General features: G+C 37.9%; 2 protein-coding genes across 13 annotated transcripts in view; one reads left to right on the top strand and one right to left on the bottom strand.

The window, feature by feature from the left end:
* GPM6B (glycoprotein M6B) overlaps positions 1 to 9,814 on the top strand; it is a 107,321-nt gene extending 97,507 nt beyond the window's left edge. For 7 of the 10 annotated variants that reach the window (XM_077173046.1, XM_054654437.2, XM_077173061.1 and 4 more), the window contains 4 exons: positions 2,473 to 2,644; positions 4,527 to 4,600; positions 4,907 to 4,972; positions 7,280 to 9,814. In XM_077173046.1, the coding sequence (XP_077029161.1) occupies positions 2,473 to 2,644; positions 4,527 to 4,600; positions 4,907 to 4,972; positions 7,280 to 7,429 (462 nt within the window). In that variant the 3' untranslated portion in view covers positions 7,430 to 9,814. Of the gene's footprint in view, positions 1 to 2,472; positions 2,645 to 4,526; positions 4,601 to 4,906; positions 4,973 to 5,645; positions 6,816 to 7,279 lie in introns of those variants that run through there. The other 3 variants (XM_077173044.1, XM_054654440.2, XM_054654438.2) reach the window with 1 other exon arrangement.
* Positions 9,307 to 26,436, bottom strand: part of OFD1 (OFD1 centriole and centriolar satellite protein) — a 30,624-nt gene continuing 13,494 nt past the window's right edge. For 2 of the 3 annotated variants that reach the window (XM_054654434.2, XM_054654435.2), the window contains 11 exons: positions 26,183 to 26,372; positions 25,401 to 25,531; positions 24,913 to 25,024; positions 22,808 to 23,464; positions 20,438 to 20,573; positions 17,531 to 17,631; positions 14,025 to 14,144; positions 12,817 to 12,947; positions 12,059 to 12,229; positions 11,352 to 11,422; positions 10,246 to 10,434 (listed from right to left, as the gene is read on the bottom strand). In XM_054654434.2, the coding sequence (XP_054510409.2) occupies positions 10,389 to 10,434; positions 11,352 to 11,422; positions 12,059 to 12,229; positions 12,817 to 12,947; positions 14,025 to 14,144; positions 17,531 to 17,631; positions 20,438 to 20,573; positions 22,808 to 23,464; positions 24,913 to 25,024; positions 25,401 to 25,531; positions 26,183 to 26,372 (1,866 nt within the window). In that variant the 3' untranslated portion in view covers positions 10,246 to 10,388. Of the gene's footprint in view, positions 10,220 to 10,245; positions 10,435 to 11,351; positions 11,423 to 12,058; positions 12,230 to 12,816; positions 12,948 to 14,024; positions 14,145 to 17,530; positions 17,632 to 20,437; positions 20,574 to 22,807; positions 23,465 to 24,912; positions 25,025 to 25,400; positions 25,532 to 26,182; positions 26,373 to 26,436 lie in introns of those variants that run through there. The other variant, XM_077173038.1, reaches the window with a different exon arrangement.

Raw genomic sequence — 26,436 nt, forward strand, 5'->3', positions numbered from 1 at the left:
TGTCCCCAAGGGCACACTCTGCAAGAACAGCCATAACTGTTTCTGAGAGAAGATTTCAAAGCTATTACTGAAAATCTGAATTCAAAGCTCGTAGTTATGGAGGAAGCTAAGCAGTATGACAGATCGCCCACGGGAAAGTGTGGGTGAAAAGAGAAGAGGCTTTTGATGTGATTGTTGCATTTTAATATACAGTCTATATCCTGAACTTAAAAAATATGTACTTTCAGCTGGTTAAATACAAAAGAGATGCATGTTTATTTTCATGAGAGTTAGCAATTTTCCACTGTGCTGTTGGGTACTTACTGAATCTTTCAAGAGCTAATAAAAATAAGGCATCTGATAATTTTCCAGTTAAGTGGCTATTTGCTCAGTTTTTTTCCCAGCAAGTACGGCCTTCACCAAGGAGCAAAATTAGATCTAAAGCAGTATTTTCAAAAGATCCAAAATAAAGTAGAAACATACACATCCATGCATCTCATCAGTGCAGACAATTGCTTGTGCAGTTGAGTAGTTGCAGGCACATGACTGTCAGCTGCTTATACAAATACCAGTGTGACACATGGAAATAGGGCAGAAAAATGTGTTTTCATGTTTGTCCATATTTGTCCATACAATGAAGGAGAGAATTTACCAGCTGAGGAATGGCTTGGAGCTCTGATAAAGCTGCATTAATGTTTGGTGGTGACAGGAAAAGTGCCTGTGTGCTGCTGTGTAAAACCTTAGGACAAGAACAAGATTTGTGAAGACATAAAATGTTTAACAGACTAGTGACTGCAGCTGGGTACAGGCAACAGGCTTTTGGACATACAGTGACCTTTTGCCATTTTGATCAAGAGCTCCTCTACTTCTTCTTTCATTACATTACTGAGCAAAGTCCTGAAAGGCAGTCTCATCTTGCATAAGGTTGCTACAGAAGACAGACTTCCATCTTCCCTGAATTATTTGTGTTGGCTCTGGTAATGCAGAATAGCCATTTCCCACAGTTATCACATTAAATGTGAGAGTCAGTGTATTTTTTTCCTGGCTATTTTAGGATTTAAAGGCTTTGTGCACTTCCTCTCATGCACACTTCCACATACACATATGCAAACTCATGTTTTATTTGTAGTGTATCTACAGAAATCCTTTAACCTTTGGTGTTTCCCAAAGTCCAAAGAGAGGATTTTCAATTCTCACACAAAACGTACAGGTCTGGTGTATGGTGCTATCTAATATGAAATAGGGTATTCCAGTGGAGTTGTCTATAAATTGAAGCCTAGCTGGGGTTTTATGGGCCACAGTTTTGCAAGAACTTCCACCTCCCCACATACCAACTCCCTTGACTGAACCATAACCAGTTGTTCAGCTCTTGCTTAAATACTTGTAGGATTGTTCTGGAAAAAACCTGTGGGGATGCAAATTTCCACCACTGCAGCATTAGTTCAGTCCCTTGTTCTGGGTCAGGCTGAGAATCCTCCCCCCTGAGAGCCTTTCCCATCCTTGCTGTTGTCCTCTGGCACACAAATTTTAAGGTAGTAGGGAACCAGTGCTTTACTGAAAGTGAAGCCTTTCCAGCCCACTGCAGCTAAGAGAGAACAGCCACAGCTAACACTGAAAAGAGAGCCCGGGAGATGTAACAGCATCCCCCACCTTCCAAGTGGGATCCAAATCCTGGTCTCACCAGGAGGAGGGAGCTAGGAACTGATGCCAGAGCTACTGTTTCACCATAACACTTTGAAGAGGAGGGAAAAGGGAAGGGGGTTAGTGGGAAGAGGAAGCTGGAGATTTTCAAAGCAATCAGTGCCACATCTTTTAATCCAACCAAAGAAAATACATGTAATGTAGTGGGTTTTTTTTTAAAGAGCAAACCCAAACCAGCAAATTTTAGTGGATAAATCCATGATTTTCTAAAGTGAAGTAATTAATTTTCTGCTTGGCAGTGAGTATTAGACCAACTGAATCCTTCTGATCTGCTCTTAACGGTCATGGTATGTTTGCAAAAATAGATATTTTCAAATGTTACATTCCAAATTGATTTCAATATATCAGGGAGTGTGGGGGAGCTCTGTGAGCATTGATTCACTGCATGGTTTTGATTTGCAAGTTGTATAGAAATGCTAGTATGTTACAGTTAATTTAAAAAAAACCCCTTAAATTGATTTTTGTTGGAATTTATTGGTTTTAGCCTACAACCAGCATCCCTGCTTAGCTGAGAATCTTGAGAAATCAATGGGCTGCTCTTTCACATGAGGGCAATCTGTTTACTCAAGCAGGCTGATGAAAAAGGAAATGTCTGAATTACTTTCTCTGTAGCACTTAAACTACCAAAGTATTTGTAAGCAATGAGAATACTGATTTTGTGTGCTTGAAAATCAAATGCTTGCTCACTTGAATTCTGAAAGAATGCTTAAGCTTATTTTGAAGCATTTTTAAGGAAAATTTAAATAGTCTTTTCAAAGATAAACACAAAGTGTTTGTGTTTTCTCTGCCCAGTTTGTTTTCCTCACCTATGTGCTTGGAGTGGCCTGGCTCGGGGTCTTCGGCTTCTCCGCTGTGCCTGTCTTTATGTTCTATAACATCTGGTCAACTTGTGAAGTCATCAAATCTTTTCAGAGCAATGTGACAGTTCCAGGGGACCAGATCTGCGTGGACATCAGGCAATACGGTACCCATTTTAATCCTGATTACATCCTTTATCCATCCTCCTCGGTCTTCATAGTTCTGTCTCAGCCTTATCAGATGAATCAAATGCAAAAGCATCTTCTATCTCTGAATGTGCTATTACTTTTCTAATTAATTCACATTACACTGATCTCTTTCCAGATGCAATCAATTTAACTGAACTGACAAGTCACTTATCTGAAATGATTTTGTAGCAGCTTCCAATACTGTAATATTAGGTTTGAAAATAGATCAGCCCTAAAATAAACTGCTTGGACACAGTGCTGAGAAACAGATAACCAGATTGTGGGTTTTAAACCTATATGCATATATTCTGTTCTCTCAGAAAACTGTTCCACATTTAAAGATGAAGTAAATGTCTGAATGTTGCACTGACAATTACTCTCAGTTAAAAAAACAAAAACCTGCAATTAAAAGTCTGCCATAACTACTAATGAGTTAATACTGCTTTCTGATGACACGCAGAAATCTGAGGGAGCTGGGACAATAACTTAAAATAAGGTCAGGCTTTTCATTTCTTAAGGTGAGTTTTTCCTGAAGTTATTCATTTCAGCTTCCCTTGTGCAGAAGATCTTTTGTCACCATTACCTTTGGCTTCATTCTAGCTAGCATTTTCTAGGAATGTTTCTTTCTTTGGACTAAGTCATTCAAAGCTGAGAAAGTGGATTCAAAGTCGAAAAAGTAAGAAAGTTTGGCTTTGCTCTCCTGTCCAGGTAAGTGCAGTAGAAGAAATGACACACTAATTTTAAAAGCAAGTCTTCAAATCAGTTAAACATATACATTCTATTTTAGCAGCTCAGCAAGAGAGGCTGAGAAGACATTTTCTTCAGCAGCAAAACCCAGGAGTGAAGGGAGATGTGCTCCTCCACCTTCCTGCTTCTCCTGGTTGTTTTGCAGCTGCATTAGTGCTGTCTAGGGTTGTATTGTTCCCCTGAGCAGTAAAACCATTAGGGTTTCAGTGTGTGATGGAAAGAGAACAGCTCCCTAACAGACAACATGTGTCACTGAACTTTCCTCACATTTTTGGGTGGAAGCAATAGCTAAAAGGCTGGAATTGTATGTAGCAGTTGCAGAGAAGAAGCTGACTTGGAAGAAAATCCTATAAAATCTTCTTGAAAGCCATGCCATCCTGAGATCATTTCAATGACCTGCCACATATAGAGTTGCTAATTCCAGCCAGCTGGGTTGAAATGCAAAGTTTTATGGGAAAACAAACTGGGTTTCTCTTAATTCAAATAGGTTTTGCTTAAGCTTTACATTTGTTACTGGCCTAAACATTTGTTATTTTAAATCTGCTAGATTCTGTTGACTTTTCAGACTTGCAATCATGTTAGAAAAGTCACTGGAGTATATGAGGTGCAGGAGACTGAACTTTCATGTGGCAGTGTTCACTTGATGTTTTTTACCTATTGGAACTAAACCAGAAAAAAATCCTGTAATTCTTCCCTCTAGATCTGTATTCACACCCTTCCACAGTAGTTTCTTGTTCAAGTAGAACCTCATCTAGTAAGTGCTACCCTGAAAGGTGCCAAGTACCTCTGAGATGCAGATTCTCTCTTCTGTGCTGAGTGGGGGAGTAGGCAGAGTGTGCAACTGGACCCAAAGTGCAAAAACCCAACCAACTGCTAGGCTGCCAGATATGAAAACCACATCTGAGAACATGCCTTAGCAGCAGCCCTCAGTGTGAGGAGAAAGCACAACCTGAGGGAGTTGTTTGAATTCCTGCTGCCATCTCCAAGCTGTTCTGGTCAACGCATGGGCGCCCCGAATGGGAACACAACTGACAAGTGGGTGAAAAAGATGAGAGGAATAGAAAGCCTGTGTTGATTGCTAAAATTAGTGGTTTCTTTTCTGTGGTATTTCAGGTATTATTCCTTGGAATGCTGTACCTGGCAAAGCCTGTGGCCCAATTTTAGAGAACATCTGCAACACGAATGAGGTACAGAAATGTAACCTATGTGCAGCTTTTGCCTACAAGTCACTTGGGCTCCATGTAATAAATACCTGATTGATGTTTTTGGAGAGAACTCATGCTAGTAGTATAAAGAGATTGCTTTAATTGTAACAATGAAGTAATTATTGCATCATCAAAAAAGAAAACTATTTTCACACTTTTATTTTCTAAAGCTTTGCTACCATGCTAGAAAGATGGTTTTATTATCTTTATTCTCTAGAACACTTGAAATGCATTTTATACTATTCCTAATGAATTACTTCAATGTTTTAAACATGTTTTTTTCTCTAGTTCTACATGTCTTACCACCTGTTCATTGTGGCTTGTGCTGGAGCTGGTGCCACTGTCATAGCATTGGTGGGTAGTATTTTTTGCTGTTTTATAAATAAAAATGTTCATTTTAGGCTTAAGATGCTTTAAGATGAAATTTTGTATATATTAAAGGTAGTGATACTAGACATGAAGGGGGGTGAGCTGTAATCACAATTATTTGCTGCTGTGGTTTGGTCATCACAAGTCAGCAGGTCCCCAACTTTTGCTTTAGGAAGTCACCTTAACCCACCTCCCCCATACTTAGGAAAAAATGATTTGCATGTCCTTTCAAAATCCTACTTCTATCCACTTTTTCTGCTTTTATTTCCACTATTTATTTTCATTTTTGTAGTTTATTTGATCAGCTGCTTATAACCTCTTGGTTTCCTTTGCCTGGAGCCAGGCAGATTGACTGGTCCAACCCTGCAGTGCCCGTTCCAGGTAGCGGTTCCTATGTCTAACGCTTCCTTTAGTGGCCAGCTTCTAACCCTGTGCCAGCCAAGCCCTGGTGTAGTACTCACAACTGGCTGACAAAATGGCCTTAGGGCTTGTACTGGGTTATCCTCCCCAGAGAAATGGCAGGTTTATTTATTTGCATCTTCACCCTGGAAGGAGCTCAGAGTAACATCTGTTGTAAAAGTATCGAGAGTTGCCCAAGTGGGCTTGAGCCGTCACCTTGTTGTATCTTATTCTCCTGTATTTTGTTCTCTTCCACCAGCTGATCTACATGATGGCTACTACATATAACTATGCTGTTTTGAAGTTTAAGAGTCGGGAAGATTGCTGCACTAAATTCTAAATTGTATAAGCCCAGTAAAAAGCTGCATTGCGTAGCTTGAAATACCACTGACACCCTAGACTAAAAGTCTAGCTTTTTGGATTTTGTTACAGTAATTGTAAATAGCTTCAGTAAGCATCGTTTAGCTTATCAGATTAATGAAATGACTTCTTGTATATGAACTATGATGTGGATGAGATCTGGCTATTTTTTCATGTTGAGAGGATTCAGTTACTGTAGGGGTGTTTATAAAGCATCCTTCTGAAAAGGGGATGTTTTCATTTCAGGTCTCCACTTGATTTCTAACAGTCATCTCAAACAAATACTGGAACAGTTCAGGGTCAGATGCATTAATTTATTCTTCGCCATGAACACCAAATACAAATGCCCCTAAGCATGCAAAATATATATGGTGTGAAAGAAAGGAATAATAAAGTAGTGCCAGTCTATGTTGGCAGAGGTCAGAAGCCCAGGTATTATGAATTAATTTGCTTGTATTTCCAAGTGATTCCATGGATGATGAAATCAATTATTTTCTCTTACTCTTAAGTGCATGCCAAATGATACTCTTTCTCTAAGAAAATAAATCCTTGTCTTAGCTCTGCGTAAAACAATCACATTCTTTTGGACCCTGAACTAGTAAGAAACAGCATATAAATAGCTTCTGCTCTTGTATGGCTGCACTTTAGTAACTGATTTCTCAGTAGCCAGATCTCAAAATGTAAGTATGACTGCACAGGAAGCAAAACCATGCATAGCTCACAGGGACCTTTTAACAGTGTTGGGGGAAAAAAAGAAGGAGAAGCAAATCAATGTTTTCAGATGTAGATGTTTTTGCATGAAGTATGGGCAAAAGAAGTTGGCAAGAGACGAATGCACAAACTAGAAAAACAAACACATAATAATTTAAAAAGAGAACCGTTTGCTATACGCAACTCTTCACCTGAGGTCGGACAATGGAAGTTTAAAATGTAGCTATAAAAATGCAGGATTAAGACTTCTTAACCCAGACATTGCATGCTTTTGCTTAGTTTTGGATTCATGTTTTGATGTTTAATTTTTCGATGTGTTAATGTAGCCTTGTTCTCGTGAATAAAACAGTTCACAGTTTCAGGTTTTCTTCCAGGGGGAGGGTGGAATTCTCATCTGCTTGTTGGGGGAAAAGACCTGCCGGGCTCTGGGCTTGGATATGCATAAACACCACGACCTTAGAGAGCAGTTCTTCTGAGCACCTCATAGTTTACAGATTCCGTATACTGCCACATACAAAACTGTTTGTTCCTGCTTCCCCCCCATTCTGCATTTTAATTGACCCGTACAACTCTGTAGCTCATTTTAATATTGTTGTACTAACTTTCTCTAAATTGTGAATAACCAACTGAATTATTAGCATGCCAAATTCTAGAGATCTTTGAAAAATAGCCTCTGTGCTTGTTTTAATAACAGAATGCTTATTAACGTAGAATAACTATTTTTTATGGTTGTTATTTTAAAGAGCGTCTATTAATCTGACTAGCAGCTTGCTTTGCCTCTTGACATGCTCACTCGCCATCATGCTCACCCTTCTCTTCCAGATCCACTTCCTCATGATACTGTCTTCTAACTGGGCCTACTTAAAGGATGCAAGCAAAATGCAGGCCTACCAAGATATCAAAGCAAAAGAAGAGCAGGAGCTTCAGGATATCCAGTCTCGGTCAAAAGAGCAACTCAATTCTTACACATAAATGTCTGCCACATTAATTCAGCAGAAGAGTTCTCTAGCTCTGACAAATCAGCAAATAGCTGCTCTGCAGTACAGATATGTGTCTAGCAAACGAAATTAGAGAGAAGTGTAAAAGCTTCACATTCCAGCTCCTGGAAAACTTTTTTAGGGAAATCGTCCCATTGGTAATCTTCCATCCTTTCTAAAAGAGAATGGAGGGTTTATTCCAGGCATTTTAAAAGGCAACACTTTACAAAAAGTGACCAAATTATTCTTCTTTGAGACTTGGTATTTAACATTTGACTTGCTCCTAGAGCATGACGCCCTGCACAAACCAGTGGCAGGTGCCCCGGCCAAGCAGGCAGCAGATCTGTGCAGACCTCAGGCAGTGCAGGGTGCGTGACTGAGCACCTCCCAAAGGAACCCGTGCCCAGCTGGGATTCCTGAGAGAGAGGAGCTCGTGTGTGTGTGATGGCACAGCTGCAGCAGCTCCCAGGTGGTGCAGGGGGGCTGTTTGGGAACACCCACACCTGGGCCATGGGAGCAGCTGCACTCCTGTGCCACACATTGCCACCATGAAGCCATCATGTCCCTGTGCTCACCTGAGGGGCGAGCAGATCTCCCAAGTTCTAATCCTTTTATTAACTATTTAATGGAATGTAGATCCCTGGATCTGGATAATGATCCCCTTCTTTGAAAATAAATGTCAGCTTTGCCTTAATATTTATTTTCTATAAATGTTGTAGCATTTATATAGTGGCAGGAGACCATTATCCTACATTTTAAGTAAGTGAAAGTGTTACCTTATTAAAATGACACTGATCTGACAATTCCGAATGAGCGGATGAGAAAGTTTGCAGAGTTTTACACAAACAATAAAATTTGCAGCCATAAAAATAATACAGGATGTCCACCTTTCTCTATCTTGGTGCTTAGCAAATTTATAGTCAGTACTTATGTGTTTTCCTTTTTACAAATTAATTAGCACACTAAGAAAACGTGGTGTTCAGAAAAAAAAACAACAAAGAAACTGGTGCCATTTTAAAGTCATTTCCCATAGAAGTCTGCCTTCTAAGTAATATTTTTTTTCAGAAGCATTCAGTGATATCTTGAGTATTAGTGATGGTATATTTGGTGTTTGTTCTATATGATATATATATATATATATATAAATGTCGGGGGGGGAAAGTAAAAATACATCATTCATTTGAAAAAATTAAATATTCAAGTCATACCCCTGCTAAGCTGATGTGTGGTTTGGTAGTTTTGACTGTTTGCTGAATATACATCAAAGGAAGCACAAATTCCTTCAAATCAGTATTAAGAGAAAAGGCATTTTTGGGGGGTATTAACTTCAAATATAATTTCTTTTGTTAACTACTGAAGTCTAATTTGACAGTTTCAAAAAAGGGGCAAAGTTGATTGATGTAGAGCAAATATGAAAAAATAGCCTAGTGTATGTTCTTACCTGTTGCATGAAGGAGACATTTCTACAGCAATGCAGGTGATGTTCTAGCCCAGTGTTTGCATAAGGGTAATAATGGAGGCAGTGTCTTAAAGCCTAATTCTTTTCTAATTCAGTGTAGCTATTACTGGGAGTTTTTGAAGTTTTGTTTAAGTAGTCTAATATTTTTATGTAAAGAGCATTAAATTTTGCTATGTATAAATTTTTGTAACCTAACAGTGAATCAATATTTTCTATCAGTGCCAAGGGCTTCCTGTAGTTACATCCAAGTGTTAAAATAAATATTTGTAGATAATAGACAACACTTGTGTATGCTTATTTGAACCCAGACCTACAGCTACTCCATGGCAGTGCATCTCTAGGCTTTATGTCTCTATCTGAGGTGAAACATGTTCTGTTCCAGAGCTCCCTGCCCTCCTGCATGGGGCAGGGCAGCTCTGCAGGTGCAGCTGCAGCAGCAGCTGTGTGCAGCATGCAGTAGTGGTAGTTGTTCCAGGCCAGCATAATGCAACAAGCACTACCCCTTCCCAACATCCAGAAATTCTCAGTCACTCAGAAATTCTGTAAAGGCCAGAGTGGCTGCAATAGCAAATTAAGCAGTATGCAAAATCAGAGTAACCACCACATCACATTTTAGCTCCATTGCAAAAAGCAGAGCTTGTATCTGTCACAGTTTTGGTACATTGTGTTTAAACATCCAGCGAATTTAAGACAGAACTTTGGTTTTTTTGCCCCTAAATTCTGTCAAACTTGGCTTCATGTTCTTGTAGTTAGGTCAAGATGAGCAGCCTCAAATGCAGTGCAAGTTGTAATATATGCTGCCACCCAAAATTACTTCATTGATAAAAACTACTGTATTTTATACTGTAAATAAAGTTTAATGATCTTGCCTATAATCTACCTACAAAATACAAAGCTTAAATAAAGATGAGTTAAATAGCATTTTTATTTTAATCTCTCCATTCTGGGCTGGTTAATACCAACGAGGTGATCCATGAGAGGGGCTGCTTTTGAAAGTGGCTCCTGCCCCTGCCGTGCAGCAGAAGGGACACCTTATTTTGGGTCTGTCACACTCAATGCTCTGAAGCTGTGTGAGCCAAGTGCCTCCACGGGACACCTTTAAATCAGGTGATGATGAGGGAATTTTTTCTTCCTTTCATCCACACTTTGAACCATTTGGAGAAGGGGTTGGGGGGGGCGGGGGTTGGCAAAATTGACAAAGTTTAGAGGAATTCAGTGCCAACACAAATCCACCCAAACATACTGATCAGTTTCTGTTCCCTGCTTTGTTCTTTCTCTCACCCCACCCAAGGGCTTCCTCTTGGATTAGTAACACGTCAGGGCTCCCTGTTTGAAATGAATGACTGAAGTGATGAAACAGATCAAAATCAGCTTTATTAATTTATAATTACACAGCCCGCAGTGTTGCTGCCTAACATTTATTAAAGGCACAAAACGACTTAAAAAATATCTTTCTCATAATAATAATAAAAATTAAAATATCAGTAGTTATGGTTCACCAGAAGCTTTCATCCACGTCTCCATGAGAAATGTCTGCAAGACTATATTGATTATAGGAGGGAGGAAAAGAAAGTGGTACCAGTTAATGTAGTTTATCTTAAATCTTAATGCTCATTTTAAAACAGAAGAGACTGCCTTTGCTGTTCCAGTGAACTGCTGGCAATAAAACCAACCCTAAAGCAGGAGGATTTGGGCCTTCATTAACTAAAAGCCATCACCTCAAAAAGCAGAACTATCTTGTATAGTGCTCACCAAGAGAAAACAACACAACTGGTGCCAATTCAGGAGCAGCAGGGTAGGGTCTGTTATGTTTAACAGCACAGACAATGGTGAATCATTACTATAGTTCCAGTGAACCTTTATGGGGTTTTTTTCTAACTGCTCCATATTTTTTGCTTATTTTCAATTCTACATATCGGAAAAACTGAAAGATTTGGAGTAGGATTGTTTGGTTTTTCTCTTGCAAGCAACTAAAACATTCATCTGTATTTATCAATGCCTAGAGAAGCAGAGGAAATGCCTGGGTTGTTGTGATTCAGTGGGGGCAGACAAAATCTCTGAATAAAGCATCTTAAAAGTCCACAATGCTACTGAAAAATCAAAGCTAGGAACAGACTATGGTGAGGTGCAGCACAGACAAACTTTTACCCAGGCTGTCATCACCCAAGAACAATCCCTCAAACTCCAGCTCTCTGTGAAAAAGTTTTGAGTGCCACAACTACTGAAACAGAGCTCTCAGATGTGAGTTACATACAGTACTTAACTTGCATGTACAAGAATTGGAAGGATCCTCAATTTTTCTGATACAATTGCTTTTGATTAATAATTTATTTGGGTTTCTAAGGAGGCAGATGTCTCTTAACATAATTAATACTAAATCTATTACAACTATATATTAGAGTTGTTATTATAATTTGTTAGTATGGAGTACTAGAAGTGATTCATACATGAGCCTTACCTGTCATCATTTTCAGTAGATAGAAGTCCTTCTGAAGGTGACCCTTCTCTTATTTCTTCTTTTTTTGAATCCTAGTAACCAAGAGGAAAATACACTTTCTCTAACCAGTTCTAATGTCAAAGTGATCTAATAGTAGTATCTGGATCTTTAAGGCTCATAACTGAAAATAAAAATCTTCCAAAGGACCAACCCTATTTCTATAAATGCTACACTGGATCTAGAATAGTAACACTTTGGAAATTTAGATTGGGATCATGTCTGAACAAAAGCATCCTGCATTCCTTCACTGAAGTAATGTCCACCCATACCTCTTCTTTAACAGTTCAATTTTCCATTTTGCCAGAATAAATTCTGTTGTGTTACAGGAACACAACCTGACGTGCGTGGCTTCAAACCGTACTTAAATGCAGTTTAAGCTAAAAATTGAGGACTTTTAAATACTGTCCTGGTACCTTAAAAAACAAACTAACAAACCCCCCCACCCAGAGGATACCAGTAACCCTTACAGAACAAAGTTTCCCATGTTTTTTCTTTTGGATCATCACACTTTTCCAATACAAATCCAAACACTCTGCTCTGCAGGTTGCTACATAAAGTTTATAAATGAAGAAAAAATTAAATGTGAAAATTGTTTTCATTCTAAGCAAGCCTAGCAAGACACAAATTGGTCAATAATATTTTTGGGACTGTGTTTTGAGAATAATCACCTTGTTTGCCAGTTCCTGCTCTCTGCTCTGCTGAATTATTCTCATGTATTTTTCTAATGGATTGGAAGGAGGATCCTTTACATTATTTTCAGCAGCAGTGCTACCATGCTCAGATTTTACTCCCTCTTTATCTTCTATTTCTTCATTTGTTTTCATTGAGTCTTGGATACACTTTAAGACACACACACAAAAAAAATACTGATTAGAAAAATACATTTCTATCTTAATACCTGTAATACATCCAGAATTTCCCCTTAAACTCAGTAAAACACACCAGTCTAAACAGTATTAAACAGGAGCTAAAAATCCAGAACACTAAACACGAAGTGTTTAAGCTCAAAGGGATTTAAGCAAACTCAAGGTCTCCTTATACCCTCTGCTTCCCAGAGTACCCTGGAAGTCCTGACAGATGGACATGAACACATTCTGGTGGTGTCCCCACCTGCAGTGGCCACACCACAGAGACAGCAAATGTTCAGTTTGTTCCAACAGCGTGGTGACAGTGGCCATAAAATTGTAGCTTCCAGTTACATGAGGCAGGGAAGGAAAGGCATCTGTTTCCAGTGAAAAAGTCACTTGGCATAAGGAGACACTCTAGTTAGACTGGTTAATCACACATAAAGTAAATAAAATAACTTAGCCTCTACTACTTCCACTTTATGGAAAAAAAAATCTACTTTTAACGAAGAAACACATATAATAATCCTAAAATGCAAGCCACTACAAGACTGCATTACTGTCAGAAATTAAATTACCACCTCTTCATTAAGCTTCTCCACTTCTTTTTGCTCGTTTTCCAAAGTTTCCTGTTCTTTCTCTTTCCTTTCTTCTTCTAAGTTTTGCTCAACTTCTCTGTTCTGTTCTTCAATCTGCCTTTGATCCAGCACCACTGTGAAAAATTATTTCAACATCTGTAATTTGATTTATGTAGTTCAGTAATCATTACAAGAGCATATAAATCAGTACCAGGTTCCTGTATAATGTTAACAGCAAATGAAAAACAACTGCATGTGTTGTTTGTACATACACTGAACTTCCTCTTGGGTATGGGCTAATGTGTTTTCCCACCTCTAAACATTTTCTAGTCTGATAAAGGACTCACCAAGAGTTAAGGAGTAGTGCCAAAGTACAGGCCAGAGATTTGACAGATCTGTGCTTCTCATTCCTTTCATGGCTATTCTTATTAAACAAACCTTTATTATCCCAAAGTCCATGTTACTGTATTCTTCCCCCCTCTGTAATGTGGTTGGATACAATTCTTTGTATTTATAAAGCAAAGTATCTAAAACCCCTCGGAAAAGTATTGCAGGACATGCTGCTGATATGACCAATGCATTTAAAAAGCTGTGTACAAAGAACAGCATTGGATAGCAATGAGATGGGCAAACTAAGGACTGGGAATCATGAGAAGCTAAAAAACCCTTCTCTAAATAAAAAGAACCATAATGTTTGCATCTAGAACAATTAGAAAAGCAGCATATGCTGACTATATATGAGATATTATTCTCATCTAGTCAAAGAATTAAAACTGCATTGTGATAATACAGTTCAAGTATTATCACAACAGAGTCAAGAATAAATTTTTAAAAATCCAGACAAGCAGTACATAAAATTCTTCAAAACATTTAATGTCTCATTCCTATCAAGAACAGAAATTATATTTAATAATTACCCAAAAGAAAAAAATCATCTCACAAGAGGCTGGATGGGGGAGGTGGGATGGGTGGCAAGAATGTTTAAATTAAAAGCAAATTTAACTAAAGCCAGGATGAAAAACATCATCCTCATACAAAAAAAGCAAAGGAAAACACTCTTTTCTCTTTATTACAGAAATGGCACTTTCTGGAAAATTTTTCAACCACACCAGCCTACATATACCTACAGACTCTTAAATATTTGTCCTTCTGTGTTACACATTTGACACTTTAAAAGGGTACTTTCTTTTGTGTCTGAGCTGAGAACTCACTCAAGTCCTGCAGTGAAGTGGCTGCTGCTGGCACAGGGGCTGTGACACAGTTTCCATCAACAGTGTCCCCAGATGGATGCAAGACATCACTTTCACACTCCTCTGGTATGTCCCCCTGATCTGGAGAAGAATTTTGAACAATGGCTTCATTATTTTGTAATTGCAAAAGTGGAGCACAGCAATGGACAGAGAGTGTGGGAATGGCTAAATTAGAACACAAAAATATCAGCACTAATTGAGCATTTTCCCTTCAACTTGACCATCTCTCTGAGAATTAAGAATTATCATAGGCTGTACTTGCTTCCTTAATTACAGAATTGTTAGTTTTGAAATTAGCTATTGGAACACATTTGTTTATAAAGCCAAAACTGTAGAAATATACAACAGAAACCCAAGATGTTTTCATTTCTTGACAAAATCAAGATACAAGTAACAGAAAAATTGTGTATCCAAGTTCAGCTCATAGTTTTTATGCATATAAAAATAATCTTTAACTATCTGGTCACACACTCTTTAATGGGATCTTTGCCTTCTTCAGTGCACAGGTTGGATGCTGCTAACTCAGATATTCTACATTATACTATCTTTTCCCTGTGCAATGAATTCACAAAACCACAATTACTGTCCTTCCTCTTTGATCATTGCTGTGATATTCAACTGCTTTTAAATTACTGATTTGCAAATATGCAGACTGCTATTATCTCATTTCATGGGAGGCAGAAAAAAAGAGCTAAAACAAGATGTGGCCATTATCTCTAGATAGCCAACCTGAAATACACAGGACTATTCCCCAAGCACTTGGTCTAACACAGAACAGATACTCTATATATCTCTTAAGGTTTTGGGTAAAGCTTTAGAAAACATCAATTTTCATCCTTCGTATACTAGCAATGTCTCAAGCTTTTTCTTTTTCACATAATAATGAAACTGAAATATTTTACATGAAAAAACCCAAGTCAACCAAACTGATCAGCCTCTTTCTCTCTGAATGATTATCTCTCTAAATTTCTTCAAATTAAAACTCTTTTAAAAGAACTATAGATGAAAGCATAACAGAAAACAGAAAAGCTGTCATTCTAAGCTAGGAGAATGTTTTCAGCTTCTTACCAAAGCAAGAGGAATTCCTACCAGCTTCACCTAGGAAAATAAATTCTATATATGGGGTGTTTTGTAAGACTAAAATAATGGGCTATCACACTAAAAAGAAAATCTATTCTGTTTTGTTGCTCTCTCTTAATCATAAAGCTATCAACAACGTTATTTCCATATGAAGCACCAATAAGCATCAGGTGTATTTAAATTTAAAAAAAAAATCCTTTCATAAACTTGCCCCAGTTAAATATTACTTCTAACCTCAAAATGACTGCTAACAACATAAACAAAGAAACCCAAACCAGAACCATTAATAGTAAAAACCATGTTAAATTAACTAGTCTGCAAAGGAGGGAAAAAAGCTAACTCTGTACACTTTCACTCCCTTTTTAAGGGTGGACTAAAAGAGATGCATTATTCCCTTAAGACAAGCACATCACCCAGAAACAATTGCTGCCAAAATAATCTGCTGATCTTTTCTTTCTAGAACTCACTCACAGTAGCACTTAAAGACTTCCATATTTTCTGGTATCTCCTTTATGTCATAGATTTTTTTTACTGTTATCAACTTCATCCTTCACTATATCTTTTTCTGTATTTACTTCTTAGATTTTACTTTCTTACCCACCTCTCCCTGCAATTTCTCCTGAACCACCTCCTCCCCTTTTCAGCCAATCTGATTTCCTCCTACATACAGAGATGGTTGAGGCAGGCTCACCCAACTAAAGTACTGTTGATTGAGAAATCATCAGCATATGTGAACTCTTACAATGACTGACCACCACACATCAGCAAATGATTCATTAGTACCTTACCTGGGCACAGCATCTACTCAGCCCTAATTGCCAAGAAAATGCCAATCTGTTGTCATATGTGATAAAATAGAAGTGAAATATGTAATGTATTCCCAAAAGTGTCCCATACAAAATTTAACAAATAAATATAAGTCTAATTAAAATGTGAGATGAGTAGAAACCATTAGTGGCTACAGGCTTGGTTCATATTCAAATAATGCATTTAAAGCTTATAAAAGAAATAAATGAGAGAAATAAAACCAGCTGAGTAATGAGTAAAGCCTCACAGATGAAATGCACAGATGAGGCATTATCTTCTGCCAGTTATCTCTAAACACTATCAGCACATCTGCTATTTAAACAAACATCTTTTTTGGTTGCTTGTTTTTAAAATACTGAGAGCCATATTCTCACAGGGTCAGGAGAGTGAGCAAGGGCTCCACTCTATCTTCCATATGACCTAACCACAGCCAAAAGAAGAAGCCAGTCTGAAAACACTGACACCAGATAGAATCACTGGTTTCCAAGAAAATACCCTTGACTCTCCCAGCAACAACAACAATCTCTTCACCACCTATGAGTTCAGTTACACCACACAATGCAACATGTCCACCAAGCCTCAGGACTTTCTACAGACCTCACAAAATCTCCAAATAGGAAAGGTTAGCTGGCTGTTCACATATTCCTCATTGACAGCTTCATTTACTTTAAACCCACAGTTTCATGGGAGATAAGGCTGCTAAGGTTCAACATTAGGATGTCACTCTAAGTAAGGCCTGTAACTGCTTCTACTTCTCACTCCATACACAAATGGCTATAAAGGACACCAAGTTTGATTACCCTCTTGTTTCTACACTGCCTTAGTTATGTCAAAGATTTCTGAAAACCAACCCTGCAGCACAGAGAGAGAAGAAAACATTTTATAGCCTGCAATCAACAGAGAGAAGAAATGCAAATAAATGGAATACTGGCCTCAGAGAAAAAAGAGACAAAATTCAAGTTTCAGTAACTGAACCACATGTTCCAAAACAACTCAGAAATGCTGATTAACTGCATAAGAGTTCCTTTGATTAACTGCAAGAGTTCTTTCTTCCCACATTTACATGCAACCTAAAGCAACTTCTAATTCATACTACTATTTAAGCCTCAATTATGAAGGAAGAATCAAGAGTGCATGCAATAGCTACAGAAACCTATCTTTAGACTTATAACCTGGTTCTAATTTATGCAGCAAATATAATAAAGCCTCAATTTAGTTCACATACTAATACACTTTCCTATTTAAAAAAAATTTCTACACCATGTTAAAACATTCCAAAGCAACTGTCAGACCTACAGCATTAATCAGAACAAAGTTATGCAAGATTTCTGAATAAATTTATGTTATAAATTTCAGAACCAACTCAATTTAATGTCTGCTTATTACTATATACACTTACCTAAAGATGCAAGAATAAAGAAATTTAATACTCCATCATCTGAGACATTGGTTTTCCCTAATTCCAAAATCAGTCAGAAATTTTTCTCTCCAACTGCAGTCTTAAAACTATGAAGACAGTTATCCTAAACTGTTAAGCCCTAAGGTGTTAAACAAACTGTCTGAAATGCACTAAAACTTACCTTCAAGAGTAGAAATGTGTTCTTCAAGATCCTCATACCTTAGTTTCTCTGGTTTGTGAATATCACTGAGATCTTGTTTATCTGTTTGTTGACTCTGAAGTCTGAAAAAAATAAGGAAGAATATAAATAAGTTAATAAATATAAATGCTGAACTTCTAAGCAAATAGCCATCTGAAATTCACTCATATGTTAAGCAACAGACTAAACCAAACCTAAAATCCATCAAACTTTCTGACTCAAATTTAAGGTATTTTAATCCAGTTTTCTAACTTTTACCAAAGGTCCACTGCATTCCCCTTCAACCTTTCCCCAAGGTCTTTACATGACATAATTTTATTACATTAAAACAAAATAAAAAGAGTAAGAAAAAACATAAAAAAAGAGAAATACAATGAATTGTGACAGTCAACTGAAACAAAGAAATTTGCCTTTTTAAGCTTTGTGTTACTGTTTAATTCCCATTTTGATATCATCTTAACAGATGTGTTTGAAATGTATTAGGATTAGATGTCTGGCAAAACAAGAGATGCAGGGGTGAAAATCTGGGTTCTATCAAAATGGGGTTAGTGCCCTCATTCTAAATCCCTGTTTATCTCATCACAAAGATAATGTGAAAGAACAATGTCTCCCACGTGACCCAGCTACTAAACTCTGACCAGAACCAGAACAGCAAAAGGAGTGCAGGTCACTAATGAAATTCAGCATCAGCACTTCATAAAGGAGCTTACTTCACACCAGCTGGTGCTCTTCATCACAGCCTGTTTGTGCTTACAATTTCTAAGGAATACAGCTCTTCCATGGGGCAAAAGTGGAGAACAAACAATACAAACAATAGCAAACATACCCCCAACAATGAGATTTGTTCATAAGAAAAAAATGAATCTGAGCACAGACAAATAAATCTGCATTGCCAAAAGGATAGTTCAGTGATGTCAGTGGGGAAAAACAGCCTGTAAATTAAATAGGATAGAGTAAATGAAATTTCAAGTTTTGGAAATCCATTTCATGTTTTGAGTCTTTCCTTCACAGAAATGGTCAAGGGCTAAATAATTCTCAAGGGTGTGAAGTTCAAGGACATGCATGTCACTTTCTTCAATACCGTGTCCTGCAACACTTCTAGAAAGACTGAGAACCACTGCCTCAGCAACAACTCTCAACTGGTTTCTTCAGGCCAAACAAACAAAAAAAAAATTAGGTAATAATCTGCCTTATCACTTAGTCTTCCTGTCTGTGTTTACTGGTTTCCTTCATACCACTCATATCTTGGAACATAAATAAACAAGGAGCTCCTCTAGTTGCAGAAGCAATTGTTCTTCCCCATTGACTGAGCTCTGACTTCTAACAGCTTGTCACGGATGTTACAGCATCATATTCGCTTCTCTTGCCTTTTCAAAGAAGTTCCCATTGCCACTTAAAATCTACAGGTCATAAACTAATCCCACAATACACATCAGTGATGTGGCATTTGCCTAATAATAAGAGTAAATAACTGGAAAAGCCCACACATGCATTTCTCAAATATTTCATGCAACAGAGAACAGTCCAAGGCACATGAATTTAAAAATATGCAACAAAAGAATGTTTTTCCTTTGAGAAAGTCTTGGGAAAGCAGCAAGTTCATGACAATTATTGGGACCTTATACCCTTGCTTTGTCATAAGAAACCCAAGAAAGCAACACAACAACAAACTATAGCTGCCTTCCCAGACCCAGGTCTGTCCTCATAACATGCTCACACTGTTCACTCTTCAAGCAGGATGGAGTCTACAAAATCCTTCAAAGAAGTGCAGTCCCTCAGAGGATTAGAGCATTTTCCCCTATCACCCTAACATGCAGGTTAACATTCAACCTCCACTTTTTAAGGTCTGTCAGAGAAGTACAAGAAATCTGAGACATACCACAGAAAATGTGAATGGACAGTGAAAGGAGACACAGCCTGAAGGGAATACTTAAAGGAAACTGACCTAACAGTCCCTAAATATCCCAACAGCTCATTTTGAAAACAAAAAACATAAAGGCTCTTCCAAAATAACCAGATAAGAGACCCTCTCTGCATTAAATGTATGTTGAGGCCTTGATAAACAACAAAATAAGAAAGGCCTACAATGCCTGCTAGAGCTGCCCCAGCACAAGCTGTCTCTCTTCAGCCACCAAATCAGGAATGATGGCTAGCAGGTTAAGGACAATTCAGATGTCTCTTCTGAGGAAAAAAATAGTAGAAGATAAATCCTAGAGCTGCTTCTGAAGGCACATACTCAAGATTCTTAGTTTTGGAGAGTGGAGGCAACACTGGCCATTAAGAACAGAAGAACTCCAGACATGGAAATAGGAGATACAGAGACAAAAGAGAAGCCATTTTAATGCAGTCTAATTTTGTCAAGTTATTCATTTACCTTAAAAAGATATTAAAAAGGAAAAACAACAACAAGAGAAAAGCTGTGCTACCCATCCCAGTCCCACATGCAAAGGAGACTGGAAAATCCTACTTTGAAAACAGGCACATGGACAAGCTCTTCAGAGAAAGAAAAGAAGTAATAAATTTAGCATTACAGCTTGTTAATGAATGAAATGAGAATGTAGAATTGCCTTGATTTAAATTCTCAAACAGGAAGCAGAAATTCAAATGCTTCAATTAGCAGAAGCTCATCAGTCAGGTCACAGATGTGAAAAAAAGAGACACAATAAAGAGACATGGCTTTGCTCAGAGCAAAGTGTTTCTGTTTTTTTATAACTAGGTTCCACTTGAGGCATGATATTTAAAATGGTAATCCTTATTCATCTTTAGAAAAGTTTTCACTTATAAAATCAATGGCTTGCTTGATTTGTAAAAGCAGCTACCACTGTGAGCAATTAGATAAATGTTTCTTTAAAAAGCAGGTTAAAAATGTTGCTTTGTAAACAATGTTACCTGATTTTCTGGCCATGACTGGATGGCGAGGAAGGAACAGTCTCAGGAGATGAAAGCAAACATCGCTTTGAAATAGGAGAAAGAACCTGGTCAACACTTTGCTGTGAAGAGGTAAAGGATGAGCTCTTGATGCTCTCTGCAGAATAAAAATTCCACAATTTGTATTAGCTATTTGTGCTACTATTTCTCAGACAAGGTTGTACAACACATGCGTTATTGGTTCAATGTGCATGGACCTAGGAAGAAAAACAGTCAAATGCATGAGCTAGTTTAAAGGAAAATAAAAAACTGCATAATCCTTCTACTTCCAGATTATGCAGTAGAACAGCTGTTGGATCTGCCAACTGTAAGTATTTTAGAGGAGAATATACTTCTTCCTTTCATTCTCCATTCTCCAGAGACAAGTGCTGACAACTGAGCTGCACTTAACCTCACTTAAAGGAAACACAAATCTCAGACTCACATGCATGGTATCTTCTACCTCTTTAAATTCACCCTGAGCTGTTCAGACTGGTATTTCCAACAGCACCAAAAAGCTCCACAGAAGCTTCCAGAATGACTTAAGAATTTTCTAGCAAAATCACACCTGGTGCTTCAGCCATCTTTAGCAGAAAAGAGTAATATATATACATCAGTATAAAAGCACTCCTCAGAAGACTCATGAGGGAGAAGTGACATCTCAGTGGGGAAGCAATCCAAGTGGGACCTGACAAATCCCACTAATAGTAGTGAAGCTAACCTTAATATTCTATCACCCAGGTTCAGCCTGGTTTCCTACACTCCACACCACTCCATTTCTGTAACTCTTGAGTCAGGTAATGCACACTCCTTTGTTATTCAATTCTTACCCCTCTCCAGAACCAGTCAGTTTTGTGCACTAAGCAAAGAACAGATCCAATGGAAAAAAAGAGATCTACCATCCTGTAACTAGCTCCTGAACAGTACAAAGACAAGACAGATTGTTCAGGTTCTGCACACAAATATAGTTTTAACATTTCCTAATTTTTCAACAAAACTCTAGTATTATGAAAGATTTTATCTGCGTGCAGTGCTAAGCAAATAGTCTGTGGGTATTTTATGTAGAAATTGACAGAGAGAACTTACAACATGAAAGATTGCTTTGGAAGTTGAAGTCTCAAAGATGTTTTTAGTAACATCTAAGAGTATGATACTCTACATGCAGAAACACAGGGACAGCCACAATCAATCAGTGTTGTAACCTGTTTCTAACAGTGCCCACTACTAAAGAAATCTAAACTAAAGTTGAAAAAGGAGAATACTTGTATCTTACTGCTGGCAACACCCACCCCAACGTTTCTCCAATCAATACTTTTTTGGATCACCCTGACAGAGAAGTTGTATTCCTGCATCTGTGCTTGTTCTCACAGAAGCAATGAATTACACAACTTACTCATGGTATGAAAAAGCTTTTAATTTTATTTCCTTTCAATGTCAGGGGATTCTGGGGTCTGTGAAACAGTAATCAGTTGATCCCTTTTCACCTTCTTCACATCGCTCATTGTTTTCCAGATTTCCCACAGCCATCCTTCTTTCAAACTAAGCTGCCCTTGAATTTAACCTTCCTTCATGGAGCAGCTGATCATTATCTTTTTTTTGTTACTGTCTCTTTTTTAATTTTATTAAATCCACTTCGAGCCAGGGTGAAAAAAATTGCATCACTCAAGAAGCAGATGTACTTCAGACGTGAAACAACAGATTGTTTTTTTACATTTTGTTTCTATTTTGCTTGCTTTTCTGAGTACTGTCCTTAAAAAAAAAAAAGACTAAGCAATTATTAGAAACTGTGATATTAATAGCAAATGAAAATTTTTCAAAACTAGGTCCTTCATCCTTACAATTGCTGAGGAGTATTTTATAAAGATGTCACACAAAAAGAACAAACAAAAGGAAATCTGGACCTTTCAGACTGGAAAGCATGATTTAAGAGAAGACAAAGACATCTTCTGCCACACACTTAACTACAACAGTTAAATGAAAGGTTAGAAATATAGGAGGGTTAAGAAACTACAATTAATGTTCAAAGTTACACTTAATAGCAAGTTTTGAATTAAACTCTGTATATTCATGAAGTTACACCTGTAGGGATTTATATGATGTAGTCTTCTCTTGAAAGCTCCCTAGAGTATGTTGAGGGAACGTAAACATGCTTCTCCAGTACTTGTTTCCAGGAAGAAGCAATACTCCAAGCAGCTGGTATATTCTGTCTCCTGCAAAACCACATCTCCTGACTTCTGCATCTTAGCAATTAACGAGTCCATGACTAACACTGCTAAATCTTTCTGTTCCCAGAGCACAAGAGGAACAGTAAGCAAAACCCATTACTGCACCCCATTAACAATTGAGACTTACCATCTGGAATTCTCTTGTTATTGAGGTCTTTCTTTGGTTTGGAAATGGGAGTAGAAGAAAGGCGCCTTGAAGATGCTCCTCTGCGTGGTGGCGTGTAGGAAGTTTTAAAGATATCGACCTGCCCAGTTCTTTTGATGTGCTCCTCACCTCTTGGACTGCCCAGAGGGGAATGTGGGCAGCTGGGATTATGCTCTACCAGTTCCTGCCGAGTAGTCAAAGGCTTGCTACTAAGAGGACACTGCAGAACTAAAGGAGGCTGCACCTTGCTTGGTGTTCTGCTTGCAGCTGCACTCAGCATAACTCTGTGCTGGTAACTCCTGTAGGCTTCTTCCAAAAACTCGGCCTCCTTTTCCAGCTCCTTCACCCTGGCCCGGGCCTGCGCGATGCACTCCAGGTCAGAGTCCGGGGAGGCGCCGCGTGGCCCTGGCACGGTGCTGGCCGTCCCCACATCGGACAGGGGCAGCTGCAGGTGACAGCCAGGCCCTGGCACGGTGCTGGCTGTCCCCACATTGGGCAGGAGTGGCTTCCTCGGGAACGCGCCATCCACGTAAATGTCATGGGGCACCAGCCTGTCCCCCGTCCTGTCTCCCAGGAAATCGAGGACGGAGCGGTCGACCAGCGACGGCTTTGGGTTCCGATACACCTCATTCTCCAGAGCTAAACGGTAGCAAGAGGAATAAGTGACACTAAAGAGAGGGAGGGAGACCCACAGGAAAGCAAAAATAGTAAAACATGGCATTTAAATTCCAATTTGATCAAAATTATTCTACCACAGAATTGGCTTACATTTTGAGAATTTAATCGTTTAATTGAAATTTATTTAAATGTATTTTTAATAAAGCTTCAAAGCTGCAAATTATCACTGCGATTTTTAAAAGATATAGTTCTTCCACGTAAAACCACCATTAATTTAAAAAATAACACTGTAGAGTACATAGTTATGTTTAAGTAAATAAGCAAACATGAAAACATTACCACTTTGGACATGTTATATCTTATGCTGGTAAAGTCTAAGGAACACAGGGCATGCCACAATAAAGTTTCCCTTCATTTAAATCAAAAAGTAATTTTGGAGAAAAACAACACAGGACATAGAAAATGTTTTGTTTTTTTCATTAAAAGCACTCTAAAATTGCCAGTTAAACTGAATGTTTTGCAGCAGTCCACTTCCATACACTTGCATGCTTCAACAAGCCCGAAAGACCAATCTGCTGTATCTTTCAGCAAATTTACAACCTTGTTTTTATTCTACACAATTGGTTCTTCAATGACTTCATTAACTCTGATGTAAAATGAAAGTCCCTACAGTACTTTCAGTCATTTAATTAAAATATATATTTGCTATTTTCATATAACAAATTTCCAATTCCAAATGGTACCGATATGTGTACCATGAATGTACGTGTAAGTCTAGTGAATAGTATGAAATGTAAAATATTGCATATACTGAGCTATGAGACAACATATTGTATGTAATGTATGATCATTGCAGAATTGAATTCCAGATTTTTACATTAAATAAACATACTAACCCCTTTATTTATAATACTTGATGTTAACAAACTGACAGACACGAATCTTTTAAAGAACATTTCTTCAGCAGACTGAATTGCTTTATGTAAGTGCCCCTGTTTCTAATGCCCTTAAAAGGCAAGTTAAGCATAAGTTAGGCAAAAGTTTTTAGACTTGACTAAAACTGTTTAAGAGTTAGACCTAAATTTCTGCGGTACAAAATAAAATTTCAAATTGATTATTTTTATTATGAACGTTCAAGAATCAAAACACATTAAAACACAAATTGCCTGCTGGAAAATGTTCTTTATGTTATCAGCAAACGTTAATGGCCTTATACTGAGGAAAAACAGACAATAAATATATGCAAATGCTCAGGGAGGAGTATTTTTCTTCCTCTGCTACCTTTGTTTCCTGAAAGGAGGTTAAAATGAATCTCCTTTTTAAACTGGGCTTTAAATAGATTTTGATTTTAAACTTTGAAATCTACTCCCTGGTGATGTGCTGGTTCTATACAACTGCAGTTTTTTTAAGCTTCTGGAACTTCTTTCATTTGTCCTTCATAAAGGACTGCTCTGATGTAAGACACATACCTGCCTGTGTTTGCTTCACTTGCAGTTTCAGCTCTTCAACCTGCATATTTAACTTCCTGACAGTAGCTTCAGAGTCTAACAGTTGGGCCTTTAACTGGGCACAACGCTCAATCTATAGGAAATCAAGAGAAAAACAAAAACCAGCATAATTCAAACAACAAGAATAATCTCAACTGGCTGAATACTTGGTTTCTAAATGTTTTTCAGGTCCAGTCAGATCATATATACCTAGTATCCTACTGAAAGTCAGCACTGACAGTTTGGTGACTCGGTAAGACTTGGTAATGTTGGCTTGGTTTCATTTTTTGGTAGTTTTTTGGTGTGGTGATATTTTGTTTTCTTTAGATTTAGTTGTATATATAAAAATAAGCACTGTACAAACAATCTCTGTAACTGCATGCCAAATGGCCTGCACAGGCAGATGGGTAATTGTGAAAGAGATGACAGGAAGAAGAAAATATTCAAATAATTTTGAAATAATAATTTACCTCACTTTGTAGCTGTTTTTCCAACATATGCTTATGACTTTCATATTCATCCAGCACCAATTTCGTAGAATGCTCCACTCTCCTCAGCTCCACTTGGCAGGCCAGGTACTCTGCCGAGGGCTGGGACAGCTCTACCCCAAAAGGGAAACACCAGACACTCAGACAAAGAATAACAAGTGTGCACTTTGCTACACGATACCCCATGAACATGTAAAGCCAATTTGATTTTAGGAACATAACAAGGCTTTGTCTGAATAAGTACTTGGGGATATTTTTCTTCTTCCTTTTACAAAGGACCAAAATCTTTGTTGGTGTAGTCCTTTAAGAACTAGACCCAGACTATCCTACACTGGAAGAAAAATACATATCCTTATCTTACATAACTGCACATCTCTGCTCTCCCATAATCTGAAATGCACATTAAAAATACTTTGTATTTATTACTGTAGTCAGGCAAGCATGTCAGTAACAACGCCATGTTCTTTTACCATGATTAACCATACTCATGCAATGGTTAGAAATATTGCACTGCTTTTTCAGAGGGTGAAAGGGATATCCTTCCAAATAGCTTCCTTACAGCTACCACTTAATTCAGGATTTCCCCCATACAGACATAAAAAAGAAAATAAACTTATGCCAAGGACTGCTCAACCACTAGCACGGGCTTCATGCTAACTACTAACAAACATAACACAAAGAAAGCATTTTAATGAAAATTTACTTCTAAACAAATATTTGTAGAGAAACATAAACAAGAAAATAATTAAATAATTCACACTGACTGTCTCGAAGATGCTGGTTCTCACTCCGAGTCTCATCCAACTGTTGCCTAAGTAGTTTATTCTGAACTTGGAGCTCCACTTTTTCCTCCTTTAGCAAAGGATAGTCTGATACCTCTTTCAGCTTTTCTGTCAACAAATTATTCTGTTTATTTACCAACAGAACCTGGGCCTTCACTGACTCCAAGTCCAGCTGCAGACAAAGAACAGTTTAGAAGCTTATGAACTGCTGTACTACTCAACAATTATTTTTATTT

This window comes from Agelaius phoeniceus, chromosome 2 (assembly GCF_051311805.1).
Source record: "Agelaius phoeniceus isolate bAgePho1 chromosome 2, bAgePho1.hap1, whole genome shotgun sequence".
In the NCBI taxonomy this organism is placed as follows: Eukaryota; Metazoa; Chordata; class Aves; order Passeriformes; family Icteridae; genus Agelaius; species Agelaius phoeniceus.